At 35.1% G+C, this 12,238-nt stretch overlaps 1 protein-coding gene across 2 annotated transcripts in view; it reads right to left on the bottom strand.

The window, feature by feature from the left end:
• Window positions 1-35: 35 nt before the first annotated feature.
• PSMA3 (proteasome 20S subunit alpha 3) overlaps window positions 36-12,238 on the bottom strand; it is a 32,872-nt gene continuing 20,669 nt past the window's right edge. For both annotated transcript variants that reach the window (XM_059373285.1, XM_059373284.1), the window contains exons 4-11: window positions 10,750-10,851; window positions 10,598-10,671; window positions 8,342-8,414; window positions 7,504-7,569; window positions 4,394-4,440; window positions 1,994-2,061; window positions 632-696; window positions 36-187 (exon numbers count right to left, since the gene is read on the bottom strand). In XM_059373285.1, coding sequence (XP_059229268.1) covers window positions 143-187; window positions 632-696; window positions 1,994-2,061; window positions 4,394-4,440; window positions 7,504-7,569; window positions 8,342-8,414; window positions 10,598-10,671; window positions 10,750-10,851 — 540 coding nt within the window. In that variant the 3' untranslated portion in view covers window positions 36-142. The remainder of the gene's footprint in view (window positions 188-631; window positions 697-1,993; window positions 2,062-4,393; window positions 4,441-7,503; window positions 7,570-8,341; window positions 8,415-10,597; window positions 10,672-10,749; window positions 10,852-12,238) is intronic.

Below are 12,238 nucleotides of genomic sequence, written 5' to 3'. Positions count from 1 at the left end.
AGTAAATAAATATGTACTCAAATATTCCCACCAACTTCAATTGTTACAAGACAAAAATTTAATGAAAATTGGTAGATAATCCACAGGGCTAAAGAGTTATTACATGGGACTGTATTAGAAATTTAAAATAGGTGCTGAAATGTTACATATTATCATCATCTGATTCATCTTCTTCCTTCAATGATTCCTGTTAAGAGAAAGTGTTTAAAATCAATTTTTAATATTGTTACAACCTGAATCTATTAAGCACTTGTCATTGAAAATTCTTTATAACTGAAGATGAACAATGACTTAAGATAACCTACCCAAGGAAAGAAAAGGGTAATTAAGTGCATCTTATTCTAATAATCAACTGACTATATTCTTGATAGAACACACAATATGAAATATTCTTGTTTCAATATGAAACAATATGAAAGCATTAAATGTCCTGAAAAATCCTTAACCATTTTCACATACAACATTTTTGTAACCAGGGCAACCCTATCCCCACTGAAGATAAGCCAGAAAATTTCTAACCTTTGTTCAGTTCAACTCTTAAGTGTTATTTAACAGAAATCAACCAAGTTCCTTTATTATTCAACACTTACTTTCATACCTTTAGCTAGAATTGTCACATGCTGTAGCTTACCTTTGCATATTTCTCTGCCTCTTCCTTTATATCTTTGGGAACAATTTCATGTCTTCCTTTAGTTACTGCAAATTAAGCCAGATTTTTAAATGAATTAGAAATGACGACTACATTGTGATTTCCAACACAATTAACTACCCAATCCATAGGTATAATCCATCTAGTGTTAAAAATTGTTGGGGCGCCTGGGTGGCTCAGTCGTTAAGTGTCTGCCTTCAGCTCAGGTCGTGATCCCAGGGTCCTGGGATCAAGCCCTGCATTGGGCTCTCCCCTCGGCAGGAGGTCTCTCCCTCTCCCATTCCCCCTGCTTGTGTTCCCTTTCTTGCTGTGTCTCTCTCTGTCAAATAAATAAATAAAATCTTTTTTTAAAAAAATTGTACTGTGAGTAATACAACAAGCTCAGAAGTCTTTTTTGTGTTTTCTCCACGTAAGATTAAATCTATCCAAATTTAGCTCTTAAGAAAACAAGTAAATTATACAATGATTTATCCTGATGCTATGATAAATTCTGAGCATTGTGCAGCATGATTAATTTTTATTAATTTTTGAAACCCCGTCCATGGTTAATACTGCAAGAAAAAAATGGTGATTCTCAGTAAATGGATGCTTCAGAAAAGTACATTAGTCAATTAAGCAGAACTTCCCCTTCAAAAATAACTACCTTGTAAATTTGTTCTGGACTGCTTTATATTAGAAAGGCACTGAGTGGTAAAACATACTTCGGTACTACCCACTGCGCTTGAACTTATGCATGTTTCATGACTCAGCAATTCGACTCTTAGGTATATTTCCAAAGAAATGCTACATTTGTGTACCAAAATTATTACACAAGACATCCACAGCTACACTATAGTTAAAAATGAAAGAGCCCAACTAACCAGCATCAGAAGAAATGAATAAATTGTGTGGTATTTGGACAACAAAATACTATAAAGCAAGGCAAATGAACAAATACTGTACACCACACATGACTTACACAAATAATGCTTAAGTAAATCAGGGATAAAAGAATATATATACTATGTACATATATACACTGTATAATTCACTCACATAAAACTGAATAGGCAAAACTATGAGTTAGAATTCAGAGTAGTGGTTACATTTGGGGACAAGCTACAGAACTATAAATTCAAAGAATCTAAGGGAACTGGTCTCTTTTTGACCAGAGAGCGAACAGTGATTACATGAGAATATCCATGTTGTGACAGTTCATCAATTCAGCTGTTCTTTACGTACTTTTCTATATATACATGTCATTACCAAATTATTTTTAATTTTTAAAAAGGAAAAAAGCCCCCCCAATTTTAAATTGTTTGATACAGATGACTCAGAGCAAATAAATGTACAAAAATAACTTACTTTCACCAACCCAGCTGAGCTCTAGTTCAAAAGCTTTATCCTTAACTTCATCATGTACTATGTAAATTCTAGAACACAAAAGGGAAAATTAACATTTACTTGGTCATTACAAACATGTACCTAGTCAGCACAAATTAAAACACCCATCCCTAACACAAATATTTATAAAATTTATAGACACATTACAGTTTATATTTAGGAACACTCCTAGAAAAGACAATATAGGCTGAGTGACTCAGTCAGTTCACCATCAGACTCCTGATTCTGGCTCAGGTAGTAATCCTCAGGGTCATAGGATAGATGGGCTCCATACTCAGCACCAGGACTTAAGAGTCTCCCTCTACCCCCAGACCTTCCCCAGGTCTCTCTCTTGCTCTGTTTCTAAAATAAATTAAGTCTTTAAAAAGAAAAGACAATACACAGAGATGGATATAAAATTAAATACTACAAAGGAGTGTTTACAACCTACGTTGTTTGATAGTGTTGTATTGTAGACACACAACTCAAAAAGATACCTCAAAAGGAACACAGATTCAAATGGGAAAAGGCCATTATTACAACTGTACCTTTTCAGGATATTTGTTTATTCCTTTCAGTAAATGATTTTTAAAACAAATTATTGGCTTGCAATTATTAGAGGTCTCTTCAATCTGAAGCTTCTTAGCAGGTATCTTTTTAAACCCCTTATCCATTTTATAAGAACTATATGCCCCTTAACCTGGGCTTCAAATTATAATACATGCCAAACTGTAATTTAAAAAAAAAAAAAGGGGGGGGGGGAGGCACTGGGATTGAGAGGCTCAATTGCCTCTCTGCCCTGATCTCTGTCAGATAAATAAATAAAATCCCTTAAAAAAAAAAAAAAAGAGGCACTGTCACAACATTAAATTAAGTACCAGAGCAAAGCTTTCTTATTTTACCTTTCCTAACATTTTCACACACTTTACTTTGGAGGATATTTTTAAAGCCTTGCTATAGAACAAGAAAGCATCTTAATTTTCTAGACTAAGTAAAAGATACACAGTGCTCCATTTTATTAAATGATAAGGGAAAGGTTTTCCTACATGGAACTAATTAGTGTCTACTGTTACATCTAAACATAGAAGGGTGGGGTAAGGGCTGATTTCCAGAAGCACTCCTCAGTGCAGGAAATGGAATTTATCACATTTAAACTGTTGTACAGGGGTACCTGGGTAGCTCAGTTGAGCATCCAACCTGTTTTCCACTCAGGTCATGAATACAGGGTTGTGAGACTGAGCAAGTTGGGCTCTGCACTGGGTGTGCAGCCTTGCATAGGATTCTCTCTGTCCCTCTACCTCTGCTCTGTCCCTCTCTTAATAAAAAATAGTACTAATAAGCTGCTGTACAACTCAGTGAGGATTCTTTATCTTCCAAATGGTTCTACTGTAAGATAATTCCCAGAGCTCCTCATGTTAAGTGACAATCACAGAATAGGTTCTGCTGCTTCACAACTGGAAAGAGGAGAAAGGTCTCTTGGTCAAACAGGGGTAGGGAGGAGATAATATGGCAGCAGCAAGAATGGTGACAAAATCATAAAACACTTAAGCATGTTATTGCAACTATCAGTTTTAGAAGATATTAAGAATACCACTTAAATATGTAATGGAGCCTGTAGGACTTTTTCTCGCATGAATTATAAAACCTGAGACATCTGCACAAACTACTGCCTAGACCATGTCAATTTTGTTCTAATGTGGAATAGTATGTTTATTATTTTTAAATCTGAAAAGCTGGCCGCAAAACTAGCGTTTTACTGTATTTTTTTTTTAAATACCCCATGCCTACATTCTTTGATCTGGAAGAATCATGAATTCTGAAGCATTCCACTCAGGTATGGACTTAGTTGATACATACTGTAGTCACACAAGCATTCTACACTAAGTACCTGTATGTAACATGAACCACTTCAGGGTTTCTTAAAGCTGTTCTTAAATGTACTGAAATACTCTTCTCATCTTCTTAGAAAAGCCTTTATGATTAACATACTTGCCCCCCAAAAAACTGACCATATAAAGGAGCCAGCTTCATGTGTAGAAATAACTGTCAACCTAAAATAAAGTTTGTAAACCAAATTCCTATTATTGGGACTTCTGAGATTGAGAAAGTAGGAACTAGCAAATGAAGCTCCTAGAGGTCCACACTGTATCCTCCTACTCTTGAATTCTTTTACCTACATAGTTCTGTCAAAAGTTGTTTTTTCACATCCCATTCACTGGCATTTGAAACATGAGTATTCTCCTTACTGAGATTTTTTAGAACGTTAAACTCAACTTCTAAAAATCTGGCATGACATTATTTCAAAATAAAACAGGCCTTTAGAATTAATGTATAAGGTTAAATGAAATAGTTTTGTCAATGATAATTAAAATTCCAGCTTACATTTTTGCAACTTCTTTAACAACATCACGGCAGGTCATTTCTTTCATCTATAAAAAATAAAATATTGAGTCATGAGTCAAAAGAAGAACTTTCCACTTACATTAACTATTTTCAGATTCTTTACACAACTGTCAATAACCCATACTTTTGACATAGGGTCTCAGACAAAAAATCAAAACCATAATACTGTATTAAGAATACCAGTCTTGGGGCACCTGGGCGGCTCAGTGGGTTCAAGCCTCTGCTTTCAGCTCTCTTCATGATCCCAGGGTCCTGGGATTGAACCCCACATGGCGCTCTGCTCAGCAGGGAGCCTGCTTCCCCCACCCCCGCAACCCCTCTCTCCCTACTTGTGATCTCTTGTCTGGCAAATAAGTAAATAAAATCTTAAAAAAAAAAAAAAAATACCAGTCTTGTCAGGAAATACACAAACCTAGTATGTGGGACTAACTACAAAAACAATTGACATGGGCTTCAAAAAATTAGTACTGGTGGCTCAGGTCCAAATCTGGTTTTGGCTTGGGCGGTGATCTCAAGTTGGTGAAATCAAGCCCCGAGTCGGGCTCTGCGCTCAGAGCCAGCTTGAGATCTCCCTTTCCCTGAAAAAATAAACTGGTACTGGGAGAAGGGTAAGACTTACTTGTTTTTGAGAGAGAAAGGGGAAGGGAGAGCAGGTGTTGGGATGGGGAAGGGCAGAGGGAGAAGCAGACTCCCTGCTGGGCAAAGAGCCTGACACAGGACTCCCTCAGTCTAGCACCCTGGGATCATGACCTGAGCTGAAGGCAGATGCTTAACCAACTGAGTTACCCAAGCACCACCCTCCTTTAGGGTAAGACTTAAAATAGAAGAGATATAATTGAAATTCGAATGAGATATAGAAGAGATATAATTGAAATTCGAAGTGTTAGTCTTAATTATATCATGGTTTGAAAAAGTTACAAAATGATCCTTGAGAATACTGAGGCAGTTTGTAGACTAAATATCTGATATCTTAGGTGTGATAATGATAATCTACAGAGATGAACACTGAGGCATTTAGGGATATAGTGTCACTGTAACTGTTTCAAATAGTTCAGGAAAAAAACAAATGGATAAAACTGGAAAATAGGGTGGGAAGTGGAAGGGCCTGGTGGTGGATATTAAGGAGGGCACGTATTGCATGGAGCACTGGCTGTGTCTTGAAACACTGAAAAAATAAAATTAAAAACAAATAAAAACAGGAAAATAACTTCAATGTACATGGAGATAGTTGTGTTATTATCTTTTCTGATGTTTACACATTTTTTCATGTTAATTTGGGGGTGAAGTAAAAGGTACCTTCATATCTTTCCCCTTATAGGCATAGATTCCCCAATATCTCTTCATATTTTTCCCTTTATAGTTAAGATGTATGATGAGTGAATTAATGTTATAATAAAGGCAAATTTAAGCAAACTTTTTGAAAAAGCCTATTTTTTCTTTAGATTTAGTTTTTTTGAGAAAGAGCACAGGAGTGTGGGGAAGGAGCAAACTAAGATAATCTCCAGGCAGACTGAATATGGAGCCCAAATTGGGGCTTGTTCTCACTATCCAGGAGATCATGACCTAAGCCAAAACCAAGAGTTGGACGCTTAACTGACTGAGCCACCCCAGCACCCTGAAAAAGCGTTTTTTTTTTTTTTTTTTTTTTTAAGATTTTATTTACTTATTTGACAGACAGAGACTACAAGTAGGCAGAGAGGCAGAGAGAGAGGAGGAAGCAGGCTCTCCGAGGAGCAGAGAGCCCGATGCGGGGCTCGATCCCAGGACCCTGAGATCATGACCTGAGCCAAAGGCAGAGACCTTAACCCACTGAGCCACCCAGGCGCCCCTGAAAAAGCGTATTTTAAATGACAATTATATTTTTATATATGTTCATGAAATTTTTATTTCATAACATAACATTCTTCATAAGCAACATAAGAAAAGCCAGAGCAATGACGTAGAATGCAGTCTGGCAAACTCCTTTCTATACAGAGCCATATGGTCCATATGGTCTTTGGTCTCTGTTCCAACTATTGAACAATACTTTCGTAGTGTGAAAGCAGCCAGGGACTGACTGACTGTGACGGTGTTCCAATAAAACTTTAGAAAGAAGACAGCGTTCCATAGTTTGCTGACCTCTGATTTAGAGCATGTTTTTGTCATTAAGTATACATACATGTTCCTCAATTAAAGCAATGTTTCTCCATTCTTAGCTAGGATTTGTTAGTATTCCTGTATCTTGTTAGGATTTAACCTCAGAAAGACAGAAGGACAGATACTCTAAATACTGTATTTTCAAGTGTATGTATACACACACACACACGCATGCCTTTAAATGAAGTTTCTGATAAGCAAGAGTGAGCAAATACTGTTTCAACATTAAGTTGATCAATTTGGCTGAAAAGAAAATCACATTAAAGCAAAACTTTTTACACTAATAAATTATGGTTCTTGGGGGAACAAAGAGTGCGTAGCAATAACAGGTTTTATGCCTTACCAAGATAGGAACAAAGGAAATAGAAGCACCATGACACAGACTGCACAGACAAAAGCTGTGATCCAGAGAAGAAATGAAATAGTGAAATACCAGAATTCTCACACTTGGGCTCACAGAGCTCCCTCCATGAACAGGCCTCAAGCACTGAAATTATTTATTATTTTTTAAAGTAGACTCCATGTCTAGTGTGGAGTTCAGTCTGGGGCTTGAATTTATGATTTTGAGATCAAGACCTGAGCCAAGATCAAGAGTCAGATGCTTAATTGACTGAGCCACCCTTGTGCCCCAAGGATTATGAAATTATATGAAAATTTCCATATGTACTTTTCTGGATTAACAGGTTTATCAGTAGCTGTAATTATAAATGGCTCTATGACACAACTCTTATAGGTATCATATATATGTATATGATATATGTACACACACACACATATATATATGATATATATATATGAAATTCTCCAGATTTCTTAGTTTCTAAATTCAGAAAACTCTGCTCAGAACAGCAAACCACACTCTATGAATCCTTAAACAAAACGGTTTTATTTGTGGTGATAAGATTTCACTACATGAGGATGATATTACAGGAAAATTCAAGAATTAAAATTACCTGAAGTTTTTCTATTTCTGTCTTTGCAGCTTGCCTGGCTTTGCCAATGGCACAACCCCAATAACCCTATTTTTAAAAAAACACACCAAAAATTACAGGTATCATTCAATTAAATTGATATACTATCCTAAAATCATTAGTGGCTATGACTGTCTATTTAAAGATTAACAAAAGGATGCTGAATGACTTTCAAAAGTAAGTACAGAGAAATACAAAACATCCAATGAACACCAGGGGGTTCAAAAAAAATTCTAGAATAATGTGGCTTATTTTTAATAGAGGTTCTATACAAGAAAAATTAACATCATTACATATTATACTTCATAAACTAAATATGTTTCTGAGGTTAGGAATGAAAAAACGTTTAGCATTAAGACAAAAAGAAATTGAGATAATTCAATACTCTAAACCATTTATTATACTGAAAAAGTTTTTTAAATGAAAGGATTCCCATTTGTACTTATATATAATAACAAAATATAAAGTCTTTTTTGTAATTTGTAAAAACCATAAATATCTCAGAAGAGACATAAGATGCAAGAAATCCCATTTAAAATCATTTTTTTTAAAGGAAGGTTTTAGTTTTAGGACATTGTTAGTATTTATCACAATAAAGGAAATACCACATCTTGAAATGCAGTTTCTGTAAACAGCACACTGAAAGCAATAAATCTTTCCACTGCCTCATATTTATAGGCTATTATTAATGATAAATAAGAAACTATTACTTTTCTTGAATTAATTTTTAAGAAACTTTATATAATCCAAATACACGGTTTACATGCTAATGAGATACCATTAAACTAAAAATAGAAATTCATGATTTAAAATTACTCACATATGAAACTCCTGATGGGTCAATCATGTAGAGCTGTGCACCATCATTCACACTGTAAGACCCTAACATGAAACTGCATGAAAGTAATAGTTTAAACCATGGTCCTTAATACCATAAAAATATTAAAAATTCAGTAAACATACAATACCTTCTAAGATAAACTAATACACATAACTCATAATAAACACTTTGATCAGGTAATTTCAATAAAGACTAGTACATACTTGAAACTGTTCAAAATTTATATGGCTTTCTTTAGTATTAAATTTGCTGATGAAACTTTCCTGGGAAGACAGCAGTGAAGACAAAGAAGTAATGACAGATGGAAAACCAATGAGAAGGCCCAACAGGTGAAGGCATACACATGAAAAAGCCAAGATAACAAAACTTAAGAGGGATACATTTAATCTGCCTCAAACTCTTATTACACCCCTCATTCTTTCTTGAGTATTCCCCAATATTCCTCCAGTTCTTTTTCTACAGCAATCCAAACTGATTTAATATATTTTTATATGCTCAACAAATTAAAATTAGGCTGTTAATCACATAAATCAGTGATTTTCTGAAACTGTGATTTAGTTTACCCTCGAAGTAGAAAAGAAACCAGCTTCATCTTATGTATCAGTTCATGTATAGACTACCATAACACCCAGCTGTCCAGTTCTTAGCCCTATAATCATTTCCTTCCATATTCCATAAAACTTATCTTTCAGAATATATATCTGGTTGTAATTTAAAAACCCTTCAATGTTTTCCTTGGTATGGAACAAAGACTTCTGTATGGCCTTTCCCTTTCCTACATCTTCAGTACCCCTCCTACACACCAACAAATCCTGACTACCTCAGCATTACCTGAAATGCCCAGGTAGTTTAATACCCTTTTCATGAAATACTCTTACCATTCCACCTACATCTCACATTCTTTTCCTTGCCATCTCTCCAAGGAAGCAGCCATTCCTTAAGTGGTGCTGGGCCCACTATAGTCAGTGTATATCCTATCACCTATAAAGCTATCAATGAAAACATACTCCTATGTCCTGTCCTCTCACAAATATCTATGACTAACTCATAGTATATGTTCAATATTTACTGAAAAAGTTCTCCACTATTCTTACTCCCTTAGAGAAATGATGAATTCAGAGCGTTCAAAGGTTAAAAGAAGTGGAAAAGCATTCTATGAAGTCTGAAAGCAAAGTGTTTCAATGTAATTTAAATGAGAACCTTAAGAACAACAATATAAAAAATGTCTGCAGGCCTAACTTACTGGCTAAAACGGGTTTTCTCTAACATCTGTCCTCAGTAATTTAAATATGACTGATTGTAAACAACTGAAAGGCAGGACTATAGATGATAAACTTTCTATAGCCTTTTAACAGTGGCAAGCAATGAGATATTAGTAAATGTTTTACTTTGATCAAAAAGGACTATTTCTTTAATGTTACAAACTAAACATGTCTTTTTAGGAATATCTAGAGTGATGATAGGTCTCTGAGCCCTATGTAAATATTTACATGTGTCTTGACTCAATCGAATCTCAGCTTTCCCCCCAAAATAAAAATACCAGCACTTCATCAATTAAGAGCATTGCACCTAACTGCTTAAAGTAAGTGTAGCCGATGGAAATTAAGGAGAAAACTGAAATCTCCCTTTAGTTGGCTACCTTCTAATGTCAAAAGAGAATATATTTAAAGTCAGTTTGTTGTATCCTGAGAATGCTGGGGTCTGACACCAGAGAATTTTTTTCTGGTTTTACTGAGAAATTACCAACATGCATCACTTACCATGTAAAGCATGATGGTCTGATTTACATGTATTGTGAAATGCTAACAACAGGTTTAGTGACATCCATCCTCTCATAAAATAAAATAAAAAAGAGAAAAAAACTTTTCTCCTTGTGACGAAAATTCTTAGAATGTACTCAGCAACCTTCCCATAAGTCACACTGCATTGTTACCTATAGTCATCATACTGTACATCTCTAACACTTAATTTGAACGTTTATACCTTTTGACCATTTTCTTCCAGAGAATGTATGATAATCAGATTAACGTTATTACTAGGAGTTCTCTGTTTTATTATCACTTCAAATCTGTAGAGTCTTTTTCACTATTCAAAGTTTTTTGTTTTGATGTACACAGTTTTATTTTATCATTGCCCTATTACTTCTTGGTGATAGCTCACACTTCTAAGGGTATAAAAAGCTAAGAAACTGGGGAAAACAGTATGGATCTGACTGAATCTCACAAAATTTCATACCTGCAGCCAAAAGGTCGAACAGCACTGTAGAGTGTATACGCATGTACATACATGGCCACTCTGTCTGCAAGATGCTATGAGGGGAAGAAACAGAAGAGCTTATCAGCAAATTTCTACTACTGTTCAAAAGGCTCAACATATTATCAACTTACTTTTAATGGAATGTTATAGCCAAAATTAGATCTAAAGTTGGAAGCTTCTTCTCTTGCAATGTCTGCTAACGAACGAGCATCTGCCAACAAACCCGCTACTGCCTGGAAGAAAGTACGTACCATTAGTAGATAAATACATTCCTATCACAAATCAAGGAAAGTGTGTAATTACTGTAGGCTTAATATTTTAACAAGCATCACCACTAAAAATAATTTGACTTAAAGCTCTTTATAAGGCATTCTGGCATTCTGATTGGGTGGGATCAAAAGAAAAGTATGGAATTAAAATTCAGAAATTTACCAAGTGTGATTTCATTGTTTGCTGAATGATGACATTTACAAGGAATATTTCTATAATTCTTCATGTATCCCAGTTTACCAATTCACTATAAATAGGCAACAACCAGAATAGATCAGGACTGATGTCTATTTAAAGCAGTTCTATGTTCAAATTACTGAAAGTTTTGGTCTAAAAGGCACAACCTCAAATCTTTTTCAGCTTATTGACTATTATAAACTCCGGTGACAAACCATACATCTTCCAAGACTGATAGCTTACAACTACAGTTTCCAAACCATGTGCTGAGAGATGCTAGGGCACTATAGTGAACTAGTTACAGAACATTTGGAATTTGGGGGATACAGTTGTTGAAGTAGTTCACAGTTTCAACATTAGATCATTCTGTATTCCTTATAATGCCATTGTATTGTTGAGCACTTGGGTTGCTATGATAAAAAGGTAAGTACCACACAAAAATGCATGTGGAACAGGAAATGGAGGGGAGAGACACACATAATCTGATTCCAAAGTTCAGGAAGTTGTGCAGTGCACATTAGGAAGTTTGATTATTTAAAAATAAAAATATTTTTCTATAATTGTATGTGTATTTTTTCTCTTACAGCTACTAAGTTTTTAGAACATAAACAACAAGTTATTGAGACCTAAATGCATAATCCAAACCATTCAGTACTTCTTTTGGTGCAGGAAAGCAATTAAAAAAAATATTACTGAAACACTTAGTTCTGGGAATCAAGAAAGTCCAGAAACCACCTGCTTAGGAAATTTACAGAATTTAAAAGTAAGTGATATCAGAATGACATTTTTGCCAGTGCTATTAGTAGTAGTATTGATGAAAATTTCTAATACATAGTATTTATCACATGCTAAGCATTCTAGTAATTTTTAACCTTGTAACAACTGTTACGAGGTAGGTCCTATTTACCCTACTTCTGAGGTGAGGCGGTTACGTTTAGAGTAACTTCCCTAAAGTTACCCAGCCAGTAAATTTCACCGTTTAAAGAATCTTCTATTGCTTTGTAGAAAGCTTACTGTGAAGTCCAATAATCCTCAAACCACTTGTGACAACTGTGGAGACAGAATATTAACCCTTCATTATCTCCAACCCTCTTCTACAGGTGATGTTTTGCCATTCCAGCTATAAGGAATGGCATCAGTTTCCTGGCTTTAAATAACAAACGTAACAAATTT

Source organism: Mustela nigripes, chromosome 13, assembly GCF_022355385.1.
Source record: "Mustela nigripes isolate SB6536 chromosome 13, MUSNIG.SB6536, whole genome shotgun sequence".
Taxonomy (NCBI): Eukaryota; Metazoa; Chordata; class Mammalia; order Carnivora; family Mustelidae; genus Mustela; species Mustela nigripes.
The sequence above is the reverse complement of the archived record's forward strand: the minus strand, read 5'-3'. Positions and strand labels throughout refer to the sequence as shown.